General features: G+C 44.4%; 1 protein-coding gene across 2 annotated transcripts in view; it reads right to left on the bottom strand.

The window, feature by feature from the left end:
• The window catches only part of Dct (dopachrome tautomerase), a 76,365-nt gene that overhangs the window by 16,876 nt on the left and 33,130 nt on the right, over positions 1-26,359 (bottom strand). The window contains exons 7-8 of one of the 2 annotated variants that reach the window (XM_032917580.1): positions 25,485-25,686; positions 20,222-20,606 (exon numbers count right to left, since the gene is read on the bottom strand). In XM_032917580.1, coding sequence (XP_032773471.1) covers positions 20,434-20,606; positions 25,485-25,686 — 375 coding nt within the window. In that variant the 3' untranslated portion in view covers positions 20,222-20,433. Of the gene's footprint in view, positions 1-20,221; positions 20,607-25,484; positions 25,687-26,359 lie in introns of those variants that run through there. The other variant, XM_032917581.1, reaches the window with a different exon arrangement.

The raw sequence follows: 26,359 nt of genomic DNA, 5'->3' as shown, positions 1-26,359 counted from the left end.
CTCACATTCACACGTACACATATGCACACATACACACACACACACACACAAACACACACTCACTCATTATAATCCAAGGCCTGAACTTGAGTTCAGAGCCACACAGCAAAACTCCACTCCATGAAACACACATCTTTAGAAAGAGATCAGCAAGATTTTCTAAATCAATGGTGTCCACAGGGAATGACTGGGAGAAAAAGGGAAATCTCCGGTGTGTAAGGCAGAAAGATGTTCAAAGCTAGAAGGTGGGAGTTTAGAGGTAAACAGAACAAGAAAAAGAAGGGAAAGAGCCCAGGCTAGAAGCAGTTGCAGGGGAGCTCTGGGAATGAGGGAGGGTGGAAGATTTCATGGGAGGTGCTGTTATTTGAACCCTGCAGGTGAGGCTGGGAGTTGAAACTTCAGGAAAGAAAGAGAAACAAGAGGAAGAAATTGCCAGAAACTCTGAATACAGATCCTCAGGGGGAATAGCCTCGAGGGTCTGAAACATCAGCCGAAGGCTCTGAAGGGTGGATAAAAGGAAGAGGCAGTGACCAGGGGCCAGGAATGGTTATTAATTGATCGACGTCTTTGCAGATTTGATGACTGCTTCTCCGTTGTTGTGATGAGACGCGCTGCCAAAGGCAACCCAAGGAAGAAAGCATTCGTTTGCCTTAGGGCTCCAGAGTGACGGTTCCTCAGGATGGGAAGTCATGGCAACCGTCTGGGAGAGCAAGAAGGCAGGAACAGGAGACTGGCGGCTAACTTTTTCATTCACACACAGTAAGCTGAGGGGAAGAGAGGATAGAAGTTGAGGTGAGACTATAATTCCTCAAACCCTACTCCCACTAAGGTTCCCTGTTCTTCCCCAATAGCACCACCAGCTGGGGACCAATTATTGAAATACTTGAGAGTTTGGGAGGATGTCTCTCATTCAAACCTCAGGTACTCCTAAAACACTGTGCATCTTCCGTTTCCAATGGGCTGCAGTTATAGATGTGGGTGCTGGAGGACAGACTCTTGAGTGGTCCCTCTGGTCTGGCCCCCACTGCCGTGCCCTCCACTCCAGTGAAGGAAGCCATAATTTGCTTCCAACCAACTGAAAGCTGTGGAAATAAAAGGGCACCGCATCACTACCTGAAATTGTGTTGCGTGAGGTGGAACTGCCTGCATCTCCAGTTCCACTTCATCACTGCCTTCACGTAAGCAAGTTGTCCTGTTGCTAAAGCCAGGTAGTGAGTAAGAGAAGCTCAGACAGGAGACTGCAGCCCTGAGTCAAAAAGGACAAAGAGGCTGAGTCCTGACAGAAACCATGTGATCTCCCACTGGTGACTCAGATAAGACCCAGCCTCTCACTGGGACTTTGACTTCAACCCTCGTTCCGTGCCAGGAATCCAGAAAGGGTTTGTTTTTATCTTGGTTACCCATCAGAACGTGACGGTAAGGCTCTATCGTTGACGACACCACACCGTTGGTCTTTACAGGACATAAAGAAACCCAACTGGGGTTGACTAGTAAGTGTCCTCTCTACCAGCTGGCCTACGCAGTGCCAGAAGCTGTGTTGCTAGGCGAAGAACCAGCATCGCTCTTCCTTAGCTGTGAAGACGCCTAACTCTACCACTGACCTCCCTGCCAAGATGTGCCTTGTAGTCAGAGCTAAGATGGGTGACTCATTTAATACTTACCAGGCAGCCTGTACGTTCCAGGCACGGTTCTGAGCGCTGGGAATGTATAAAGCTCCATCTGTAGGAATTCAGTGTACAACATTGCTCATCTCCCATCTCAAAAGGCAAAGGTAACTGTGCGTGGACCGTCCCAGAAGAGAGAGGATCCGGGAGGACAGCCCGCCGAACCATTTACAATCATGTCTCAGTATTCGTGCCTTTGTACAACGAGAAGTAACAGCGAGGGTGGATAAGTCGCTAGTGACTTTAGTTCAGAAGCGGAAGTCATGCTGAAGAGCACAGAAACCCCCGGGTGACTTTGACTAATTCAAGGAGAAAGCTGAGAACAAAATTTTAGGTTCCTTACTAATATAGCAAATGGGCCATATATTAATTAGCTGGGGGGGAAAAAAAGAGAGAGATGTCATATTTAGACCTCATGGCTGCAGCCTCACTCCTGCCCATTACTTTTGAAAATGGGCTTTTTAATTGGAGTCAAGAGCATGGCTTCCAGGTGTTGTATTGGTAATGCCAATGGCCAATGAGAGGAACAACTCACACCTGCCCTGGCTTTCTAACGGGTTGTCTGGTGCATGAATAATGGCTGAGGAGGGTACAGTCTACTTTGCTCAGTCTCACCCATACAACAGGCTTCACTCAGATCCTTTGTGGCATGATACTTCGTAGCAGAAAATTCAGACTTGGGTTACAGGTTAAGGTCAACCTCATTCAAAGCTAATGAGACAGCTCAGCGGTTACACTGCTTGCTAAGAAACCCAGTTCAGATCCACAGCACTCAGGAAACAAGGAAAATGGAGACAGAAAGGCCCTGGGACTTGCTAGCCTGCCAGTCTAGCCAAACAAGGAGCCCTAGGTTTAGTGAGAGCCATCTCAAAAACGACACTGGAGAGTGAGAGAAAAATAACACCAATATCGACCTATGATCTCCACATACTCATGCATGAGCCAGCATGGCCGCATACACATGTGTACACATACATACATGCAACACACAAGAAGAAGAAGGGGAGGAGGAGGAGGAGGAGGAGGAAGAGGAGGAGGAAGCAGCCTTAGTCAATCCCAGCTCCCAAAAGTGTCTGACAATTCCAGAGACAGTCACTCTCCAAAGAAACTGGAGAGAGAAGCACAACGATAAATAAGTATTTTCCAGAGCTTCAGAAAACTGAAAGTCTTGATGTCACCTCATCCTTTGGCCCAGTTCCTGATGACATTTCATTATGTGTTTTCTATTGTTTTCTTCTACAATGATTCTACTTCTATTTCACTGGTACTAAATCTTCCCCCACTTGACCTCCATTGTCCTGACATACTAAGTTTGTGAAACTTATCGTTGTTGTTTATTTTGATTTCTGTCTGCTTGTTGGTTTTGGCTTCATTTTTGCATTATTTTTCTCTCTAGGATGGCTTGGATCTGAAATGTTTACCAATGTTGCTTGCCAAAGACTAGGTCCCCAAAGCAGCAGCATTCGCAGATGGTATTTGTGTACATGATGGCGTCCTGAGGACTCTCTCTGCTCCGAGGGCTCTCTCCTCAATAGATTGGTTCAATTGACAGTTTCATGATTTGATGGGCCATTGGCAGGTGATAGACACAGGAGATGGAACCTACTTGGAAGATTAAAGAACACACCTTGTTAAACAGCATATGAGTATTGTACTGGCTGGTTTTGTGTGTCAACTTGACCCAGCTGGAGTTATCACAGAGAAAGGAGCCTCCCTTGAGGAAATGCCTCCATGAGACCCAGCTGTAAGGCATTTTCTCAATTAGTGATCAAGGTGGGAGAACCCAGCCCATTGTGGGTGGTGCCATCCCTGGGCTGGTGGTCTTGGGTTCTATAAGAAAGCAACCTGAGCAAGCCAGGGGAAGCAAGCCAGTAAGAAACATCCCTCCATGGCCTCTGCATCAGCTCCTGCTTCCTGACCTGCTTGAGTTCCAGTCCGGAGTTCCTTTGGTGATGAACAGCAATGTGGAAGTGTAAGTTGAATAAACCCTTTCCTCCCCAACTTGCTTCTTGGTCATGATGTTTGTGCGGGAAAAGAAACCCTGAGTAAAACAAGCATCAATGCCAGGCTGGGGAGGGAGATGGCTCAGTCAATAAAGCAGTTACCACACGAGCTTGAGGACCTGAGTTTGGTCACTTTTAAAAGGAAGTCAGTCATGCAGGCATGATGGCGCATATTTGTACTCCCCATGGGAGATGGAGACATGGGTCCCGTTGTGTAGCAGTTTTCTCCTAGATAAAATCCAGGGGCAGGGCGTAGAGACAGGGCCTGGAAGAATTCATTACTATGGGATATTAAAAGGAATGTAAACCAGCAGGATGTTCTAAGAAAAGGTGAGACGTTGCTCTTTGCAGAGAGGCGTCTTGAGCTCAGGAAGTAGACAGCACACTGGTTTCAGGAAATCCCTGAAACTGAAGATTTAGAAGCATCTCCTCCTTTAGCTACATCATGAGCAGTAACTGCTGGTAGGAAGCCTCAGACAGGCCTGGCTTCCTAGAAATGGCTCAGACGGGCTTCTAGGAAAAGCCGAGATGAACTGAGTTGTCTGACAGAGGCTCAGACCAGGTAAGCTTCCTGAAGAGACAGTTCCAACCTGTTGAGCTGCCTACCAGTTGTACAGTACGCTAGATTTCAGTGTACTGGGGTAGGCTTTTGGTAACACTGCTGTCTTTGGCTCATTTCTGTTCCTGTATGCAACCCCTCACCAATATTCCTATGAGTAAACCCACTTCAGTTGACTCCGGTGGTATCTTCACTTCTGTCTGTTCTTGGTTTCCTATTCAGGGTAAGTAGACATTTTTTTCATGTCTGCCTGGAGTTAGTACCATGCAACGATCCCTGTTTCTTTCTAGCCCAAAGCAAAATCAAAAAAGGTAAACTAAGAAAAGGTAGGCTCTGATATCTGAGGTAAGCTTCTTCAGCGCGCCTGAGCCCAGGGCTAGAGTTCCTTATCTCAGAGAAAGAACCAGAAACCGGGGTTCTCTGGTTATACTGGAAAAATAAACAAAATTAGAAATAGGACAGAAGTGCAGTATCATTTGCTTAAAGTTCACTCCCACTGAGCAGTGTACACCCTCCGTCCAGTACTCAAAAGGCAAGAGTTTCCCCGAGGCACCTACCCTGTCTTTCTGCCTGCCTTTTTCTTCAGCAATGGGGAGGTCTTGGCACCCCCTGCAAAACTACCAGAGCTCAGTGCACACTTGAACAGGCAACAACACAGACCCTTCCTTTGTGAATGAAAAGGTTTGCAGGACAGCCTTGTTTGGCCCTTCTTTCATTCTCCATTTCTTTCTTTGTTTTTAAGGTTTATTTGTTTAATTTTTGTTTAGGTGTGTTTGTATAAGCTCTCTTCCAGGAAGACCGGAAGACGGCGTCAGGTTTGCAGAGTTACAGGTGTTGTGGGCCACGGGATGTGGGTACTGGAAACTGAACTCTGTCCTCAGCAAGAGCAGATACTCTTAGCCATGGAACCTTTCCTGCGGCCTCCTGCTCAGCTTTTTTTTCGGCTTCCCATTTGCAATATGATCTGAGAGCCAGCATTTCCCATCTTAATTAGGAAAATTTAAATTACGAAACTAGTTTCACACACCAGGAGCTCCGGAGAGACTTAACAAGTAGTACCGGTGTCTGTCGAGCAATTTCTCTATTTCAGGCTGTTAGAGACTGGTGCGTTTAAGTATGCCAGAATGCAAAACGCCTGGAGACGGGGCCCTTAAAAGATGTGATTCAGTCAAAATGCAACCATTTTCAGGCTTCAGTCTGAACTGACTGGTGCCCTTGTAAGAGGAAACGTAGACCCAGAGAGATAGCAAGGATCTGGCCACGCACAGTGGGAAAGGGATGGGCTCTGAAAGAATGGGCCTGCAAGCCAGGAGAGGCCTCAGGAGAGAGCATGCGTGTTGTGACGTCACCGTTTACAGCCCATCTAATACTCAAGCAATTATTCTATTAGTACCCTTTTGTAGACAAGAAAGAAAACTAAGAAACAAAGCAGTTAGAGATAGAAGTTTTTAAAATATCACACCGTAAGAGGTTGAGCATGGAATCTAATTCCTGAGCCCTGCCTGCCTCCAGAGGCCACACGCTGAAGCACCTCGCACTCCAGTGTCCCTCGTCACAGAGTCCTTCACACTGTATTCACGTATCTTACTTCTCTTCACATCTTATTTAATCTTTTTGTGTAGTGAGGGCGGGGATTACAGTGTCTGGAAAGAAATGAGCAAAGGAGTCAGAACTTCTGTTTCCTCTGTTCTTCGGGGAGTGTATTTATTAGTTAGAATTCGTATGCAGCGGAAGCAACCCCACTCATGCTGCCTTGAATTTTAGAAAGAAAGAGAGGGGGTGAGGGGGAGAGGGAGGAAGAAAGAAAGAAAGAAAGAAAGAAAGAAAGAAAGAAAGAAAGAAAGAAAGAAAGGAAGAAAGGAAGAAAGAAAGAAAGAAAGAAAGAAAGAAAGAAAGAAAGAAAGAAAGAAAGAAAGAAAGAAAGAAAGAAAGAAAGAAAGACCCACTACCCCTTCCCCCTGGTTGCTTGACCTCTCTGAGGCAGACAAAATGGCTCTCTGACCATCCATAGACCTTACCACCCAGAGCTGAGACCAAGTCTTTGGGTGTTCTTCCCAGAAGCCTCAGGGAAGACCCCCTTCCTCCTCAGCTTTCTGTTTCAGATTCCACAGCTGGAACTCTGTGGCCAAGAGCACAGAAACAGAGATAAACAGGTTCTCTAGAGATAAGTAGATTCTTCTGCAGTCTCAGAGCTCTGAGTCTCGGTAGGGGGTGGGGCGTGGGGAGGGGGGCGGTGCTTCCTTAAAGCCGGTTTATAGGTTTCCCGCGGCTGGAGGGTCTGTAGTTAGGGCTCAGGAGGAGTGGCGCTCCTGTTTGGAAGATGAGACATGTGTTAGTAACGGGGTACCTATGTAGTATGCCTAGGACACAGGGTGCCATCCCCAGAACTGAAAGAAAACAGCTCTGGTTGGGGTGCTGAGATGGTTCTGGAACCAGGAGGTAGTGATTGTTGTACAGTGTCGCAGGTGTAGTGTATGCCACTAAATTGTATGCTTAAGATGGTTCAAATGCCAAACGTTATATATTATCACTATTTTTTTTTTTTGGTTCTTTTTTTCGGAGCTGGGGACTGAACCCAGGGCCTTGCGCTTCCTAGGCAAGCGCTCTACCACTGAGCTAAATCCCCAACCCCAATATTATCACTATTTTTAACCACAAAGGTTCTTTTAAAACTTAAGAGAAAAATGTCTTAACTTATTTCACTTTCCCAGAAGCTGAAAAAATCGATATGTCCACCGTTCTGGAGCAAAATGTCCCCAACAAGTCTGGAGGGGCTGCTGAAACCCTAACACAGTGCAGGGTCAATGAGTGTGACAGAAACCTGGCCTCTGTCGGCAGTCAGGAAAAAAGAAAGAAAGAAAGACAGACAGACAGACAACAAACAAACAAACGAAAAATACAGAAAAAAAAGAAAAAATCGCTTAGATTGTGCTGGACGCTAAGGTGAGACACGACTCAGGACACACACCTTCTTCCTGGGAGCCCAGAACCTTATCTTAAACTTCTAAAGAATCCATACGGGGAGACAATTAAGATGAAATCCCTTATTGGTAGATTAGGTGATACTGTCCTAGTGGCATTCAGATTCAGTGCTGGGAGGAAGGATGATGGGGAAAGGCCCTTGCTGAGAGATAGAAACCCCAGCGGCTTAGGCTCTTAAAAGATGCTGTTTATTCCTGCGACTGCACGCAGCTTGGGATATACCCAGCAGCCTCAGCAAATCCAGCCAGCGCTAGATGTTTAGTTTTTGGCTGTGGAAACAGGAATGGGCAGACTGTTCTGTGATAAGAGCCGCTCAGTCACGTCCTCGGCCCAGCAAAGGGAAAACCGAAGTCCAAGGCAGCCACCTAGCTGTCGGGTGAGCTCGCCGGTGAGATCGCGGGACCTCAGGTGTTCTGCGGGATGCGGAGGCAAACAATGGCTTTGCATCCCTTGCCGCAGCAGAGTGACTTTTATCACGCCTGCTTTTGTGTTCAGCTAAGCTGGGGAATGCCAGCTGTGACAGCTCTCAGAAAAAGGAGTGCATTTGCATGTTCCTGGGTTGTAAGAGTCCTTAGAAGAGGTCTGATAATGCTGTCAAGAGCCCGGCAGACAGAGCGGCACCCAGCTGCACCAGATCCTCTCTCGGTGTGGCTGACAGCAAACATTGTAGTCAGCGAGGGATCAAAGAGTTGGGAATATCTCCAGCAAAAGTACCAAAAACACAAAGAAGCCCTTATCTTGCTAAGTAGGCACCGCCGAGAAGGGAAACGTGCAGAAAGAAAGAAAATGATACCGAACCTGTGAGACGTTACAGGCCTCAGACTTGTAAAGACTACTCAAAGGGGAAAAGCAAGCATGCGCTCTGATTCAAGGTTTCGGACTGGGAGAAAGGCCAGGAGTTGGGTGCAGGAGCAGGAAGAGGGGCCATCACAGTCACCAAGGGCAGGGGTAACAAAGCCTGTGGCATTGCTGTTTTCAGTGTTGGCCATTGGCTTCTATAAATAGCTCTGAAAACACACCATGGCTGCCCTGACAAGAATGGAGACATTCGGAAGAGGCACTTGTACCCTTCCCTTTGTATACCAGCCTAAACAGGAGTTCCCAGGAAATTAGAGTCTCCCCAGGAGTATCACACTGAGAGAAGGGAAAGGCCGCGGCCCAAAAGGGAGGCTGTCTCCCAGGGAGAGACACCACACAGTTGTGGCAACCTGTCAGACTGTGGCAGAACACCCGAAAGATGGGCTTGTGTCAGGCGTATCCACTGGACCTCTCGGCTCCTTTTTGAAGGCTGGCCACATTGAATTAATCTTCTTTTTCAGTTTTTCACGATCTCTTTGTTTACTCATTGGCTTATTGAGGGCACACGGCTGAGCATGGCTTGTTCCATCAGCCAAGGCCCAGCCTCGGATCTTTTATAACATCCCCAATACATGGATTCTTTTAGTGGAGCATTTTCCATTGATGGGAAATGCAGGTATGTCTAAACAGGAAGATACGCCAAAAAACAAAACAAAACAAAACAAAAACAAAAAAACAAACAAAAACAAAAACAAAAACAAAAAAACCTTACTAAAGCACACATTGCATCTTACATAATAACAGTGGGAGACTTCAACGCCCCACTCTCATCAATGGACAGATAGATCATGGAAACAGAAACTAAACCGAGACACAGTGAAACTAACAGAAGTTATGAACCAAATGGATTTAACAGATACCTATAGAACATTTAATCCTAAAACAAAAGTATATACCTTCTTCTCAGCACCTCATGTTACCTTCTAAAAAAAATGACCATATAGTCAGTCACAAAGTAGGCCTCAACAGATATAAGAAGATTGAAATAATCCCATGCATGCTATTAGACCACCACGGCCTAAAGCTGGTCTTCAATAACAATAAGGGAAGAACGCCCACATATACGTGGAAGTTGAACAATGCTCTACTCAACGATAACCTGGTCAAGGAAGAAATAAAGAAAGAAATTAAAGACTTTTTAGAATTTAATGAAAATGAAGGTACAACATACCCAAACTTATGGGACACAATGAAAGCTGTGCTAAGAGGAAAACTCATAGCGCTGAGTGCCTGCAGAAAGAAACAGAAAAAAGAGCATATGTCACCAGCTTGACAGCACACCTAAAATCTCTAGAACAAAAAGAAGCAAATACACCCAAGAGGAATAGAAGGCAGGAAATAATCAAATTCAGAGCTGAAATCAACCAAGTAGAAACAAAAAGGACCATAGAAAGAATCAACAGAACCAAAAGTTGGTTCTTGGAGAAAATCAACAAGATAGATAAACCCTTAGCCAGACTAACGAGAGGACACAGAGAGTGTGTCCAAATTAACAAAATCAGAAATGAAAAGGGAGACATAACTACAGATTCAGAGGAAATTCAAAAAATCATCTGATCTTACTATAAAAGCCTATATTCAACAAAACCTGAAAATCTGCAGGAAATGGACAATTTCCTAGACAGATACCAGGTACAGAAGTTAAATCAGGAATAGATAAACCAGTTAAACAACCCCATAACTCCTAATGAAATAGAAGCAGTCATTAAAGGTCTCCCAACAAAAAAGAGCCCAGGTCCAGACAGGTTCAGTGCAGAATTCTATCAGACCTTCATAGAAGGCCTCATACCAATACTATCCAAACTATTCCACAAAACAGAAACAGAAGGAACACTACCCAATTCCTTCTATGAAGCCTTAATTACACTTATACCTAAACCACACAAAGACCCAACAAAGAAAGAAAACTTCAAACCAATTTCCCTTATAAATATCAATGCAAAATTACTCAATAAAATTAGCAAAAACCGAATCCAAGAACACATCAAAACAATCATCCATCATGATTAAGTAGGCTCCATCCCAGGGATGCAGGGATGGCTTAATATACAGAAATCCATCAATGTAATCCACTATATAACAAATTCAAAGGAAAAAAAAAAACACATGATCATCTCATTAGATATGGATAAAGCAATTGATAAAATTCAACACCCCTTCATGATAAAAGTCCTGGAAAGATCAGGAATTCAAGGCCCATATCTAAACATAGTATAGGCAATATACATCAAACTAAATGGAGAGAAACTTGACACAATCCCACTAAAATCAGGGACTAGACAAGGCTGACCACTCTCTCCCTACTTATTCAATATAGTACTCAAAGGCCTAGCCAGAGCAATCAGACAACAAAAGAAGGTTAAAGGGATACAAATTGGGAATGAAGAAATCAAAATATCACTATTTGCAGATAATATGATAGTATACTTCAGTGACCCCAAAAGTTCCGCCAGAGAGCTTTCAGCTGATAAACAACTTCAGAAAAGTGGCCGGATATAAAATTAACTCAAAACAAAAAAGTAGCCTTCCTCTACTCAAAGGATAAACAGGCTGAGAAAGAAATTAGGGAAATGACACCCTTCACAAAAGTCACAAATAATATAGAATTCCTTGGTGTGACTCTAACCAAGCAAGTGAGAGATCTGTATGACAAGAACTTCAAGTCTCTAAAGAAAGAAATTGAAGAAGATCTCAAAAGATGGAAGGATCTCCCATGCTCATGGATTGGCAGGATTAACATAGTAAAACTGGCCATCTTGCCAAAAGCAATCTACAGATTCAATGCAATTCTCATCAAAACGTCAGCTCAATTCTTCACAGAGTTAGAAAGAGCAATTTGAAAATTCATTTGGAATAACAAAAAACCCAGGATATTGAAAACTATTCTCAACAATAAAAGAACTTCTGGGGGAATCACCATCCCAGAACTCAAGCTGTATTACAGAGCAATAGTCATAAAAACTGCATGGTATTGGTACAGAGACAAACAGGTAGACCAATGGAATAAAATTGAAGACCCAGAAATGATCCCACACAGCTATGGTCACTTGATCTTTGACAAAGGAGCTAAACCTATCCAATGAAAAGAAGAAAACATTTTCAACAAATGGTGCTGGGTCAACAGGAGGTCAGCATGTAGAAGAATGCAAATTGACCCATTCTTATCTCCTTGTACAAAGTTCAAGGTCAAGTGCATCAAAGACCTCCACATAAAACCAGATATACTTGAACTAAGAGAAGATAAAGTGGGCACTGGGGAAATTTTCCTTAGAGTTTATGCTCTAAGATCAAGAATCAACAAAGGGACCTCATAAAATTGCAAAGCTTCTGTAAGGCAAAGGACACTATGGTTAGGACAAAACGGCAACCAACAGATTGGGAAAATATCTTTACCAATCCTACATTTGATAGTGGGCTAATATCTAACATTACAAAGAACTCAAGAAGTTAGACTCCAGAGAGTCAAATAATCCTATTAAAAAATGGGATACGGAGCTAAACAAAGAATTCTCCACTGAGGAATACTGAATGCCTGAGAAGCACCTAAAGAAATATTCAACATCCTTAGTCATCAGGGAAAAGTAAATCAAAACATCCCTGAGATTCTACCTCACACCAGTCAGTGCCTAAGACCAAAATCTCAGGTGACAGCAGATGCTGGTGAGGATGTGGAGAAAGAGGAACACTCCTCCATTTTTGGTGGGATTGAAAGATGGTACAACCACTCTGGAAATCAGTCTAATGGTTCCTCAGAAAATTGGACACAGTACTACCTGAGGGCCTAGCTATACCTCTCCTGGGCATATGACCAAAAGATGCTCCAACATATAACAAGGACACATGCTCCACTATGTTCAAAGCAACCTTATTTATAATAGCCAGAAGCTGGAAAGAGCCCAGATGTCCTTCAACAGAGGAATGGATACAGAAAATGTGCTGTGTTTACACAGTGGAGTACTACTCAGCTATTAAAAACAATGACCACATGAAATTCTTAGGCAAGTGGAGGGAACTAGAAAATATCATTCTGAGTGAGGTAACCCAGCCACAAAAGAACACACATGGTATGCATTCACTGATCAGTGGATATTAGCCCAAAAGCTTTGAATACCTAAGAAAAAATTCACAGACCATATGAAGTCCAAGAAGAAGGAAGACCTAAACAAGGGGACACCAATGGAGGAGTTAGAGAAAGGACTAAAGGAGCCAAAGGGGTTTGCAACCCATAGGAAGAACAACAATATCAATCAACCAGACCTCACCAAAGCTCCCAGGCACTAAACCACCAACCAAAGAGTACACATGGAGGGACCCATGGCTCCAGCCACATATGTAGCAGAGGCTGGCATTGTCCAGCATCAATAGGAGGAAAAGTTCTTGGTCCTATGAAGGCTCATTTCCCCAGTGTAGGGTAATTCCAGGGCATTGAGGTTGGAGTGGGTGAGTGGGAGCATCCTCATAGAAACACGGGGAGGGGGAGGGGCTTTGGGAGAGGGGGAAATTTTGAAATGTAAATACATAAAGTATCCAAGAAAAATACAATTAAAAAAAAATAGTGAATGGCAGACTGCTGCTTTGGACAAGAAGCCTTCATCAAATGTGCCAGGTAATTCCATGATTGGATTACAGATAATTAATGGCCCCCCTCCCTCCAAGGGATACTACGTCTTCTGGTAGAATTTAAAGTGTTTAAAACTCAAGTCCCTAATGTTTTGACTTTCACAAAATTTCCCAGAACAAATAGCTGGACTCCCCTGGAAGGAACCGGTGACTAAAAATCTGGCCCTCAGAACTTCACAGACGTGGAGTGGTTGGGATGGTTCGTGTCTGCAGCCAAATCTTCTGGGGCCATCTCTGCTCTCTTTACCAGCTACCTACTGCCTCCTAGGTCCTCTGCACATGACCTGACGTCTTTGTGACCTTAGGTGCAGGTCAAGTGTGCAAAGAGGCCCCTTGTTCCTACCACCAAAACACTAAGAACACCTCCAGTCCGCTTCGGAGACAGCCTGACATTTCCACCGATGTCCGTGAGAAGCGTCTTGGTTTACCATCACTTTGTTCTGTTACTTGGCTTCACTATTAACCACATGGAAACATGGAGTTTGGGGAAACCCGAATCTGTGTTTCCAGGCTATGGTCCCTCACGTTTGGTTCTTTCATAAACTATTTCTCAGCCCCTTCGAGATGAGAGTTGTGTTTTGGGGCAGACAATATTCTTTTAAACCATGTAGCCTGAAGCCATCAGGGTAGGTAATGAGCTTTTACCGCCAGCATCCGGTCCGCCATATTGGTTAGGCGTGAGAAGGGAACTTTCCGGGGAAGGGCGGTTTCTGATATTGCACTTGAGTGCCTAAATCAAATGCTTATTTCTAGTTTCAATTCATTTAGCCACTATCTGTTGTAAAACTCTTCCATTTGTTTCCCTTGAAAATAGTTTCCGTTTGTTCCTTTTGAGATGCCAGAAACCAAACTCAGGGTGCTGCAGCTCCCGCCAGAAGAGCCTTTCGCACCGGGCTGTATATACCCCATCCTCTCCTTATTTTTATCTCGAGACAGGGTCTCTCTACATCGTCTAAACTAAGATTGGACCTGTGGTCCTCCCCACCTCAGCCTTCCAAATAACCTGTATTCTAGGCCTGGATCCTAGTAGGTAGATGGCTGTGTTTCATAGAAAACTCATTTTCTGTGGTATGACACATGACTCTGTAGTAAAGTACCCTTGCTGATCTTGCAGAGGACCAGGTTTCAGTCCCCAGCACCCAAGTGGAGCCTCATAACCGTCTGTAACTTCAGTTCCAGGAGACTCAACACCCTTTTCTGGCTTCTACCGGCACTGCAGACACGCACTATACATGCACACACACAGGCAAAACACCCATGCATACTAAATAAAAGTAAATAAATCTTTAAAAGGAGACTCTTTTCCAATCTTCCGATTCGACACGAATATACAAAGACTGATAACTGAATCATATCCTGTCCATAGTTTCAAGGAGTGAAAGAAATTTCCAGCATCCACCCTAAACTTCGATGGTTTGTGGCCAAATATCTGACCTCAAAAGAGACGGCAATGAAGTGCGAATCATAAAACATTGAATGAAAGTCTTAAAGGATTAATAGAAACTTTTCTTTTGAGAAATGAAGCTCGGGGCTGGAGAAATGGCTCATTGGTTGAGACCACTTCTAGCGACCTGGTTGGGTTCCCAGCACCTACGCGGTGGCTCACAGCCACTGTACGCCACTAAGGCAGAAAAAAACAGTCACACACATAAAAATAAGTAAACGTGAAGTTCTGAGAGCTGCCCAGGAAGCCTTTTCTCTTTGAAATACTGTGCGATTCATCAGTTCCGGCTCCTGAACTCATGTTGAGTCTTCAGGATTCCATACGTACTGCACTCACTCACCAGCGAGTTACACAGGAAAGGACCCGGGGTTGTGGGAACGCTGGGAGAACGGTGTGCAATTTTCAAGTCTACCACAAGAGGGCAGGTCTTGCTTTCCTGTAAACCTGATTCTGTCCACTAGAGATGAATGGTCACTGCAGCATTTGCTAATTCAGAAACAGCCAATGGCACACAAAATAAGTGAGTCATTGGGTGGGTGACTTGGTCAGTGAGGTTGATATTATTGTAAGGAAGAAAAGGAAAAGAAGCCAAGCTCATGCCTTCCTACTTGGCATTGTTTACACATTATACCCCAAAGGTCAGACTTGTGTCTGTGGCAAAAGCCACAAATGGTTCCTGGCTTCTGCCCAGTAACTGTAGCCCTTCTTCTGAAACAACATCCCTATATGGATTGGAATTTTTTTTACCTTTAGCTTTGTTTCGTTTCGTTTTGTTTTAGGACACCTTAACATGCACTCCAGTTCACAGTTTCCCCCAGTGTCATTTTCAAGATCTCATTTAATGCCAATACGTGATTAAGTTCACAGGGGTTGTTTTTTTGCTCCAACTGCCATATAACCAAAGTCAAAGTGTCGTCGGCGCTCTTGTGAGTTACTCTTCTGTAAATTTATCCAATAAACAATGGACATTTTACAGGGGGTGGGGGGAAATGGGCCTGTATTAAACAAACGTAGACCCTTTCCTATGTTGTGATCATTACTTAAGGAATCCATGCCACAAAATTATTTGCCAACATTTACCCTGAGCTAAAAACCATCTAGAGAAGACAAGGCAGGCCTGAGGATATGTGCTTATTTTATATCGGGACTAGACTTTTTATATAGAGAATTTGAGCATCCATAAATCATGTGGTACCCCGAGGGTCAGGGTCCTGGATCTTCCACAGATAGCCAGGGACTTTAGTTACCTTTGTGGAGTTTTCTCTAGTGTGATGGTTTGTATATGCTTGACCCAGGGAGTGGCACTATTAGAAGGTGTGGCCCTGTTGGAGTAGGTGCATCACTGTGGGTTTGGGCTTTAAGACCCTAATCCTAGCTGCCCGGAAGCCAGTCTTCTGCTAGCAGCCTTCAGACGACGATGTAGAACTCTCAGCTCCTCCTGCACCATGCCTGCCTGGATGCCGCTATGTTCCTGCCTTGATGATAATGGACTAAATTTCTGAACCTGAAAGTCAGCCCCAATTAAATGCTGTCCTTATAGGAGTTGCCTTGGTCATGGTGTCTGTTCACAACAGTAAAACCCTAACCAAGACACCTAATGACATTGCTCAGATCCAGCAGCATGAGAACAGCACTGGTTTGCCTGTGTGAGTAGCTTTACCCTCTCGTCCCTTTCACTGGAGCCGGACTTCAGACAGCAAGCGTTGGAAGGCTCCACGGTGATGTGTGTGAAGTTTTAGAGAAGTGAAAAGTAGAAGTCTCAATTTTCTACTTAGTCTCTGTCAGCCATGGCCAAGAGTAGGGAAACTCATCTAGAAAACAAACAAAGCCAAAACGCCCCCTTGTGTCAGATAGCGTGGAGTCAAACTCTACCTCAGGCAGAGGTCACTCACAATCGGAAGGGTAGTAAGCTGTGGTGAAACTTCCTGGCAGGGATATCGTGTTCGATCTAGTTCATATTAAAACACACCCCAGTGAAGTGGAAGCTTCTGGTTGTGTCATGTGATGCAGACTTGAGTCATGTTTGCTGAGGCGAGACCCAGGAACGGAAGCGAGAAGTTTGGAGAGGGTATAAATAGGGCTCGACAGACAGTGAGGGGGCACTTGCATAGCTAACAGTGCAACTCTCGTTGTTCTAGAGTCTTCAATGATCTTCATGCTGAGAGGGGCACGGCAGAGAACGCCTGGCATTCTGGCTGGTTCTGCGATGACCTGTCAAAAACCCTGCACACGAACAAGGATGGAGCCTCCCTTTCCACCTCTACAATAGAGACCCAGTTTTAAAACTCACCCAAGAGCTCAACTGTGCATTCTAGGGCAGATTTTCCAGAAGTACCTATATGTGTACGTGTTTCCATATACGTGTATTGAGTACCCAAAAAATGGAAATGAATGCACACAGCTTAAAAACCAGTAAACATACACACACACACACACACACACACACACACACACACACACACACACACACAGCGCAGAACAACAAGCTGGAAAACATTATTTTTATTTTCCTCTTTAAGTAGTTTTCTCCAGTTTGTTAACACAAGATGAAGCATGTAAGATTTAAAATCATTCGCTGAAACTATTATAATTATTAAATCCTAATCAAGACACACAACAAGGTCCAAGACTTTTGGAACTGGAAGAGAACCGAATTCGCAGAGGGCATCTGTTACTGGACCTAACTCCACCTTGGAATGTCAGCCTCGTGAAAGCATTCTGTGGAGACTGCACTTCCTACACAGTCCTTTCCTTACCCTGAGCTTGTAAGCAGATAAAGTGATTTGTTCCTTTTCCTCAAGGTTGAATGTGCCCCTGTCATTGAGAAGAATACCCTGAAATTCTCAGTGACATTTCCTGAGTTTATTTGCATAATATTCAATATAAGTAAATACCAACGCTTTCCCGTGTGAATTTATCCTACCTTTTGAGTTGGTTAAAAGCATTCCTAATTGATTTATTGTGGGGTTAGGAAATCATATCCCTTTTATGTGGAGTAGAAAAATTAGAAAATTGTTTCTTTAGGAAAAACATAAACTATGATACTTATAAAAAGTTACGCGTGCTCTAGATAAAAGAAGCTAGGTATAAATGACTTCTGTTCATCTCTATTTCTGAACAACTTGCTTCAATAAAATCTTACGCTGATGTGGTATAGGAAAACTCTGATGTGCCTGAAAGGTAAGGTGGTAATAGTTATTTGCCTTATGGAATTATTCATAAATGCTCACCTTTAAAAACCTGATTTCCCATGGTACTTTTAATATATAATTGATTTATACATAACTTTCCACAGCATATCTACCATGCACAATTTTATCTTCATTTTAGTATTTTCCCCTCATTTTAAAAGTAGGAGATTAAAATATACAGCCAAGAACCCTGAACTCAGAGCATAAGCCTTCCAGGCAGGACTGCGCGAATGACACGTTGTTTGGGTTCCGGGAACACTGTGAGTGACAGAATCCTGAGATGTGGGTGTGGCTGTGCCCAAGATGACCTTCCCCAAGGTCAGGAAGGATGCTGGGGTGGTTTCTCTGGGATACTCCTGTAACTTTATGACACTTGGACTTGAATTCTGGTCCAGCTGGCTCTGTCCCTTTTAGCAGTCATTCCATTGCACTGGTTCTGGATAAAGTGTGACTGTTTGTCTCCCACACTCTCCCCCAAACACAGCAGCTCCACAGACCTCCCAACACCCATCATCTTCTTATACATGGCCGTTCCAGCAGACAGGGGGCAAAGCGAGCTCACAGAGAGGCGCTGGGAACTTCAACCCCGTTCCTGAGGTGCATACATCAGATTATAAGGTCAAAATGGATTTTGCCTTAACTTTGTTCCTGTCTGTTTTCCTTTGAGACATACTGCATTCAGGTTGCCCTAGAATTCAGAGCAATCGTGTTCCAGCTTCCGCCTCCAAGGAGTTAGAACTGTAGACATGATCCCCATGGCACCCAGTTTAACTCCTTTTAAAATCCGTTTCCTTGCTTGTGTGTCCACTAGAGGACACTTTTTGCAAGGCAGCAGCTCTCTCTCCCCTTACACCTTGTCTGTGAGGCAGGGTCTCTTTTGTTTCTGCCCTGCACTCCACAGTCTCACTGGCCCCTCAGCTTCTCCCAGACTTTTCCATTTCCGTGTCTCATCTGTCTACAGAGGTGCTGGTACGACAGAGTCGCACTGCTTCGTCCTGTATCTTCCATTGTTTTCGGGATCAAACTTGGGTCATGCGGCTTGCGTGGCAGGTGGCTATTCCCACCTTATGGGTCTCTGGCTTGGCATATCAGTAACATTTAACCTCTCAGAAGAAGGGACCACTGCGATACATTTAATTTTTACGGTTTTGGGGCTTTTGCCCGCATGTGTGTCTGTGTACTGTGTTTGAGTCATGCCTGGAGAGGTGAAAAGAAGGTATCAAAACCCTTGGGACTGAAGTTCCGGGTTTGCGAGTGCCAGGAATTGATCATGGATCTTCTAGAACACAGCCAGTGCTCTTAACCACCAGTTCTCTCCAGGACCAATCATGATAAGCCGAAACACTGTATTAATGATTAATATATTAAGCATTCTTAATTTTCATGATCTGATAGTCTCTTAGTAGAATGTGACCATTTAATTCCAAATTGGCATACTTTGAATAGATGGTTTGCTTTAGAACGATAAGACGTAATTGGCTAGTACGCTTGAATAATTTCCTCTACAGCCAATTCTTACATACCATCCAGTGAACTGTAAAGACAGATCTTTCATTTCAGCATGGGTGAAATGAGACCTCAGGGTCATGGGGCTCTTAGTGAAATGTCTTGTGACCCACCTCCTCCAGCCAGCCAGCCTTCCGGGCAAACATGTGATCCTACATCCATCGACAGGCCTGGATTATATGCTGATGAATGGGGAAACTAGAGTTATTCTCTCATGCGCTTGTTTACCCCATGGAGTCAATATTTATGCAGCTATCGACTCTTGTAGAGCCATCAAGATTGGCAACTTTAAATTTTATAAGCTTCAACCCATTAAGTAGGACTGAAGCTTCATTTATTCATTGGTTATCCCATATGGAAAATGAAGGTTTTTCTTATTTGTCAGGGCCAGAAGGGGAAAATTATGGGAAAAACAAACTCCAAGGCAGATGAGGATGAGGTACCTAGACCAGTCTTCAACTAAAGGGACCGTGGACCGTGAGTAGTGATGACACGCTGCTGTGGCTTGGACACGGTGAGGGTGTTCCACCCTCTCCAGCCTGAATGTGATCCAAGTGTGTGTCCCTCCATGGTCTGAGTGTGTGTCCCTCCATGGTCTGAGTGTGCATTCCTCCACCCCAGACTGAGCATGGTCTGAGTGTGAGACCCACCAGTCCAGGCTGAACACCATCTGGATGTTCTCTCTCCACCCCAGCTTCGTGGATGAGAATCTAACCCCCAACATGAAGAATTAAAAAGACAAAACTGAAACTATTGCTTAAGATGAGGGAAGGTGATTAGGATTCAACAAGGCCATCAGAATAAAGTCCTGACTGAATTCTGTTGAGTTCTATAAAAAGAGGGACAGTGGGCTGACAGACAGACAGACACACACACACCAGACACACACACAGACACAGACACACACAGACACACACACACACACACACACACACACACACACACACACACACACACACACACACACACACAAACACACACACACACACACAAACACAAACACAGACACACGTACATACACACACACACACACACACACACCTTAATTCTTGCCATGTGATGCTCTATGCCACCTTGGGATTCTATCAACAACGCGACCATCAAATTCAGCACCTTGTCCCTGCACTTATAAAACAGCAACTATGGAAAAATTCATTTCTCCAAAAAAACCCTTCTCCTCCTCTTGCGTCACATGTTTCAGTATAACAGTGAAACATCGACAAGCACACGTCCCACACACACTATTTCAGGCAGATATTTTGACTGTTCGTATCCTGCTCTCACAGTGCACTTAGCTGCAAGCTTAAAGGCAAACACTCAATGTTTGTGTTGGTGGTGGTGGTGGAGATGGTGGTGACGGTGGTGGCTGTGCTTTTGGAATAAAAAGAGGCTTAATCAGTATAAGGGCTTTTAATCAAAGGTCACGTAGGACTAGCCACACCTTACTTTGATGACAGTGACAGACCCAAGCATTTTGTCTGCGTGTAATAAGCAAAGTTGGGGGATCAGCATCACTGCTAAGGAGCACATGCTCAAGATTTTCATCGATCCCAAGAAGAGTGAGGGTGCATTTAGTGACTACGTAGGTCAAGCAGGAGAGAGCCTGTTAGGCCTCCTCTGTGTATCTCTTGTTGCTTAGGCCTGTCTCCATTAAGGGTGCATAGCCTTTGCGAAGCCTTCTGTAGTGAAGGAAAGCCAGAAACGCCAAGACTCCAGCAAAACCTCCCAGGATTCCAATGACCACTGAGAGGGTTGTGGTCCAAACTGGAGCTTCTTCCACTGAAATGAGAGTAGACAAGAAGGTTCTGTGGTTACAACTCCGTCAGCCAAACAGTCCGAGAAAATGAAACTATTTCCCGTTCTCACGTACATTTGTTTGCAAAACAAAACAAGCCTTGCTAGAATTTCATCCTCCTTCTTCTCACTGTTCTCAGAGTCACCGCTGTTTTCCAAGGCAGCAGAAAACATTATTTAAATCGGGCTGACTGCATTTAGTAAATCTGTCACAATAGATGTTTAGATGCAGAACAAAACCTCTAAGGAAATGCACACCTGCTTTTGTAATTTAGAAACTCGCTTGTAGACACGAGAGGTAAGATGATCTTTGGGGGAACGGATAAATGAACGACCCTCTCGGTGGGAAATTCTGCTATTGTCTCTACCCGTGTGGAAGATGATAAAGACGTGTAAGAGAGCAGATGGACTCTCCTGACAGAAATGCCAGCAGAGGCAGACCTCTTTGTGTATTTCAAAAGTTGCGAATAAGATCTAAGCCTCTCACATGATTTATCTAATCTGCTCACACTTAATTCCACTCTCCCATGAAGTTAGTGTATTTTTGAAATTCGTTTATGCCTGTGTGACATTTCCTTAAACCACATCAGATGCTGCAGAAGGCTCCAAGCCATCGTATCTTTCAACGCCTAACCCTCACCTAAAGGACAGAGTACCTTCTCAACCTTCTCCAGTCCCAGGGGCCAGAGACCATGACTGTATCCCTCCAAAAGGAGTTTCTTTGTCCTTTCTTGATATGACCCAGCAGAACTTGCTACTACTTATAACTTATTTTTCATTTCATAATATAATATTTTTATTAATATTATATGATGCCAAGTCCAGCATGATCATGGAAGAAACAATGTGACACGGTTCCTACCCCTGGAACACTTTCACAAGTGTTGACAGTTGCTGGTTATGAGCTGTGTGTGTGTGTGTGTATATACAGCTGTTTCTCCTTCAGGAAATGTTCACCCTTCCAAAGTTATCAGGGAATGCTCTCCCTGCCAAGGTTAATGACTCTATGACAATTAGAAGCAGCACCAGTCCAGAAGGCAGGGTGTATCTAATGTCTCAGCAAAAACAGTAAATGCTGAGACCGTCAAGAGAGCCCTTAAGGCTGTGGAAAAGAACTCTGAAAACATGAGTTCAAAAAAATATGTGATTTCTCAACTATGCAAAATATAAGGACACAATATGAATTATATAAGGAGCTTCATGGACCTAAAAGAACAGAGGCAGCTGCACTATGAGCCAACTTGTCAGAAAGATATTAAGAAAAGAGATAAAGAGATCTAGGGAGTAGTAAGAGACAGATCCCATTCAGCTAAGTTTATTGTTTGTGCTTACAAAGGCAGGCAGATTCCTGAGTTCACAGTGGTCAGTCAGGTACAGAAAAAGTTTAGGTCCAGGCCCAGGTGTGGTAGGAATGGTAATTTCAGGACAGGACCCCAACCAGTTAAACTTATTGTCTGTGCTTACAAAGGTAGGCCAATCTCTGAATTCATTTACAGTGTTAAGAAAAAGAAAAAAGAATATGCTTGCTGTCTTTTTCTAAGAATCAGGGGACTGGGGTCATAAGATGCTGACTTGTGGGATAAGTAACCAACTAAATTGATATTAAATAAAGGACAGGGCTTTGGTCTGCAAGAGCTGAGCTATCTGGATAAGCTGTCTAGAGATCTCCAGAGAAAGCTGTCTCAAGCAGAACACAGGGCATCAGCTTGTACCCACAACTTGATTTCCAGTCTTTCTTCTCACCACTCCTGAACATCCCTTCCTTGGGACCACCAGCCAAGCCAAAGCTAATCCTTGGCAATATGAAATATAATTGTATATAAAAATGTAACATTTGATTGATTCTTTGATAGGTTCATGCATAGTGTTTTGGTATTTACCTTCCACCCTTTCTCTTAGCTCCTTCCAGATCCAGTAGAGCATGGTAGACTTATCAGGGTTCACAGCTTTAAGAAAAATGACTCTCTCCTCCATCAAAAGCCATTAACTATCAACAGTGTCTCAGTCATGGGTGGGAGCTTATCAGGTACACCACTCAGTGCTAAACTTATAGACTGTTAATGACTTGACCTTGTACAGTTTTTATATGACCTTGTACAGTTCTTGTGGAGCCCTGTGTGATCTTGTGCTGGTCTTGTGTGATCCTATACAGGTCTCATATGATCTTGTGCCTTGCGTGAGCTCATTGTAACTTCTTAAAACATGGAGTTTTAAACAGGTCTGTTGGCACACACTTTTAATCCCAGCACTTGGGAGACAGAGGCAGGGAGATCTCTGTAAATTTGAAGGCAGCCTGATCTACAAAAAAACATAGCAAGTTGCGGGCTACCCAGAGGAACACGGTGAGAACCAACAAACCATGGATGTTTATTCTGGCATTTCTTTAACGAGACGCCAAAAATGATGGCCTCTGATTGTCCAAATCCTGTTGGCCTTTTTAAAATACGTGTTTAGATTGTGGTAACATACATATAATATAGGCTTTTACCATCATAGCTATTTCTCACGCACTTGGTGGTATTCAAGAACCTTCACATTTGTGTGTGGCTGTCATCACCGTTGTCTATAGAACATTCCTTGTTCTATAAAACTGAGATGTAGTAGCCATCATATGGTGAATCCTAGTCTTCTATAAATGCCCAGTGACTCTCTGCCTAGGCCTTTCCAGTAGAGCAAGGTGTGGAAGCAAAAGGGTTTCCTATTCATTCTGTGAAGATAGAATCATTCAAGTACATAAGGGAAGCATAAGGCCAAGAACAGGCAAGTGAACAGGAGAAACAGCATCCAAGTCCATGAATATGTAAGTGCATGGGAGATCCACGGCGTGTAAAACATTGAGTAGAGACATCTGGTTGGAGTTGAAGAGTAATGGTAGGAAAAGATCGTGTGGCTTTTCAGGGGAGATTAACGGTGTTCCGAGGACAAGCTTGCTGGGCTCTGAATGTGCCATGAAATCTAGTCTGTTCTATTGATCCTCTGGTGTGTCTGGCTTTTAAGGGAACCGGAGCTTCGGAGAAAGCCCCTTCCTGCCCTTTGGGAAGCAAAGGGCAATAAAAGATGGCAGGGAGGAGAGGAGGCGTCAGAGAAGTCTTGGTTCTCTTTTAGTTGAGAGCGCTCTGCTTGCCAACATCTCACAGTCAGGGATCAGGCGGGCAGAGCCAAGTTTCCCTCTCCCAGCCTTCAATTAAGCCACCTGTGCAGTTCCCTGCCCGTCCCTCTCCCTCCTCAGTCTAAGGCACCTGCTCAGCTGCTCGGCATCCATCAGTCCCCTCAACTCCAGCTTCAGATCCATCCTGTACACAGTCTTCCCCGGCCACTCACTGCTTCCTACCCTCAGCCAGAAGAGAATATGCCTCCCCACAATACGTCCACGGGTAAGAGGGCCATCTTAAGATAAAGGCATTTGATGTTCAGCAGACGTCACTTCCTAGTGCCTCCTTAACTGACTAAATGCAGGAACTTGAAAGAAACAAGGCCCGTCAGCTGTGGAAGCAGCGGGAAACTGTACAGACCTGCAAAAGATCGCCTCATCGGCCACCGCTTCCCTGAGGACTCCCTTCCCATAGTTTGCCTTTGTCAAGTCACCTCCCTGTGACTTCTCACTCTTGGTTTAAAGTGGCGTCTAAGCTCCTAAGCCATTGACTTCTCTGGGTCTTCCTTTCTTTCTGTTCTAGGAAGACTCCGGTGTCCCATAAAGAGGAGCATCACATTTCTCCTGTTAATCTTTCCTTTGTCAGTCTGGGTTGCGGAACGCCAGTGAGCCCAGGAGTTAGCAGAGAAGAACACCCCTTACTCACACCCCTCCCCATGCAGAAGTCTACATTTGATGGTCAAACCATCGCCCAGCATGGTTGTTTATCCTCTGGGAAGTTGATAGATTTTAGGCATATTTGGGACTTAATGATGCCTGCTAACTGATTTGTTGATATAAAGAATAAAAGCAGATCAGGGTGCCCGGACCACCCTAATCTATCATTGTGCTTAATCCAAGAGAAAAGAGAAGTTTTTAAATGAATGCCCTCAGCATTCCAAGTCAGTGCCGACAGGAAGCAGTCAGTGCCAAACAGAGGGGAAAACAGAGAGATGCCAAAAGAGTCTCCATGTCAGAGAGCAACATGAGGAGCTCTGGAGTCCCTTTGTCGGCTAAGAGTAAGGGCAGTGACAGCCACGGATGGGAAGAAGCTTCCAGCAGATTCTATTCTGCAGCTTCTCCACAGTTTAAAATATTTCTGTGGTTTTATCTATCCTTTCTCAAGCTTCCCTAAGATTCTGTGAAGAACATGTGACACCCTGGAGTCTGGGCAAAAGAAGAGAGGTATCCGTGCCTACTAATAAAGGTATCCTGGATTTGGAATCGTGACATAACCTCCATGAAGCCCAATCTGTCCTGAAGCTCAATGTCATCCTGGGTAGACCTGTCCATACAGCACTCGTGTAGCCAAGGCTGACTCAAAACACCTGGTGCAGCTGCAAAGTAATTTCACCCTATCAATCAAAGAAACAACGGATGAGTCACTTGGACTTTATTGGTTACATGTGGGGGCAGTTCTCATAGATTTGGTGAGTTAGGCTAAAAAAAAAAAAACTGTGAAATCGGGCAGAAGAGTTGACATTATCTCTGTAGGATGTGTCTTTTAACAACTTACAGTTTCCCTGCGTGGTCTGCAGTTAGTCCCTTTCTGATGTTTAATTGGTAGCTTAATGACTTACCTAGTTAAATCCAGGGTATTCTCAAAATAGCCAATAAACTTAACTCGGCCTGAATGCTTCAATTAACAGTCTTGCTTACATTAAAGGGAAAGAGAGAAAGAAAGCTGTCTTAGCAGCTGACTGAGTCACCCACTTAGAGGCCGTACTCCTTACCTGACAGATCAATGGCATAATTGTAGCCAAGTTGGTCTGCGGTTAAGAAGAGCTCCTCATTGGTCACTGGTGGGAAGAAGGGGACCATGTTATACATCCGATTGTGACCAATGGGTGCCAGCTCCTGAGGCCAGGCATCTGTGGGAGGGTTGTTTTTCCTCAGCCACTCATCAAAGATGGCGTCCGTGAAAGAGTGGAGGACCTGCAAGACAGATGAACATGGTGCTGATCAACTCACCCGACCCCAGCCGTCTCTGCAATGGAAGGCAGTGTTAACGTGGAGCGTGTGTGTGCCTAGCCTAGCCCTGATGATGCGTGCACACACGCAATGACTGGTGGGTTTCAGATGAACCTTGCGATGACATAGGGACCCACCTCCTCAAAGGTATGTAAATCCTTTGACTGAGTGAGTAAGTACGAACTCATGTTGCAAATTCCACACTGGTTTGGAAACATCTAAGACCTTCGGCACATAACCAACCAGAGCTTCCACTACCCAAAGACTATACATGGACTGACCCTGGGCTCCAACCTCATAGGTAGCACTGAATAGCCTAGTAAGAGCACCAGTGGAAGGGGAAGCCTTTGGTCCTGCCAAGACTGAACCCCCAGTGAATGGGATTGTTGGGGGGAGGGCGGTAATGGGGGGAGGATGGGGAGGGGAACACCCATATAGAAGGGGAGGGGGAGGGGTTAGGGGGATGTTGGCCCAGAAACCGGGAAAGGGAATAACAATCGAAATGTAAATAAGAAATACTCAAGTTAATAAAGATGGAGGGAAAAAAGAATAGCAAAAAAAAAAAAAAAAAGGAAAAGAAAAAAGACCTTCGGCACATTGTGCTAATTAGTGCTTCCGGAAGAAAGGAAAATATGAT

The sequence above is a fragment of the Rattus rattus genome, chromosome 12 (genome assembly GCF_011064425.1).
Source record: "Rattus rattus isolate New Zealand chromosome 12, Rrattus_CSIRO_v1, whole genome shotgun sequence".
NCBI classification, from domain to species: Eukaryota; Metazoa; Chordata; class Mammalia; order Rodentia; family Muridae; genus Rattus; species Rattus rattus.
The sequence above is the reverse complement of the archived record's forward strand: the minus strand, read 5'-3'. Positions and strand labels throughout refer to the sequence as shown.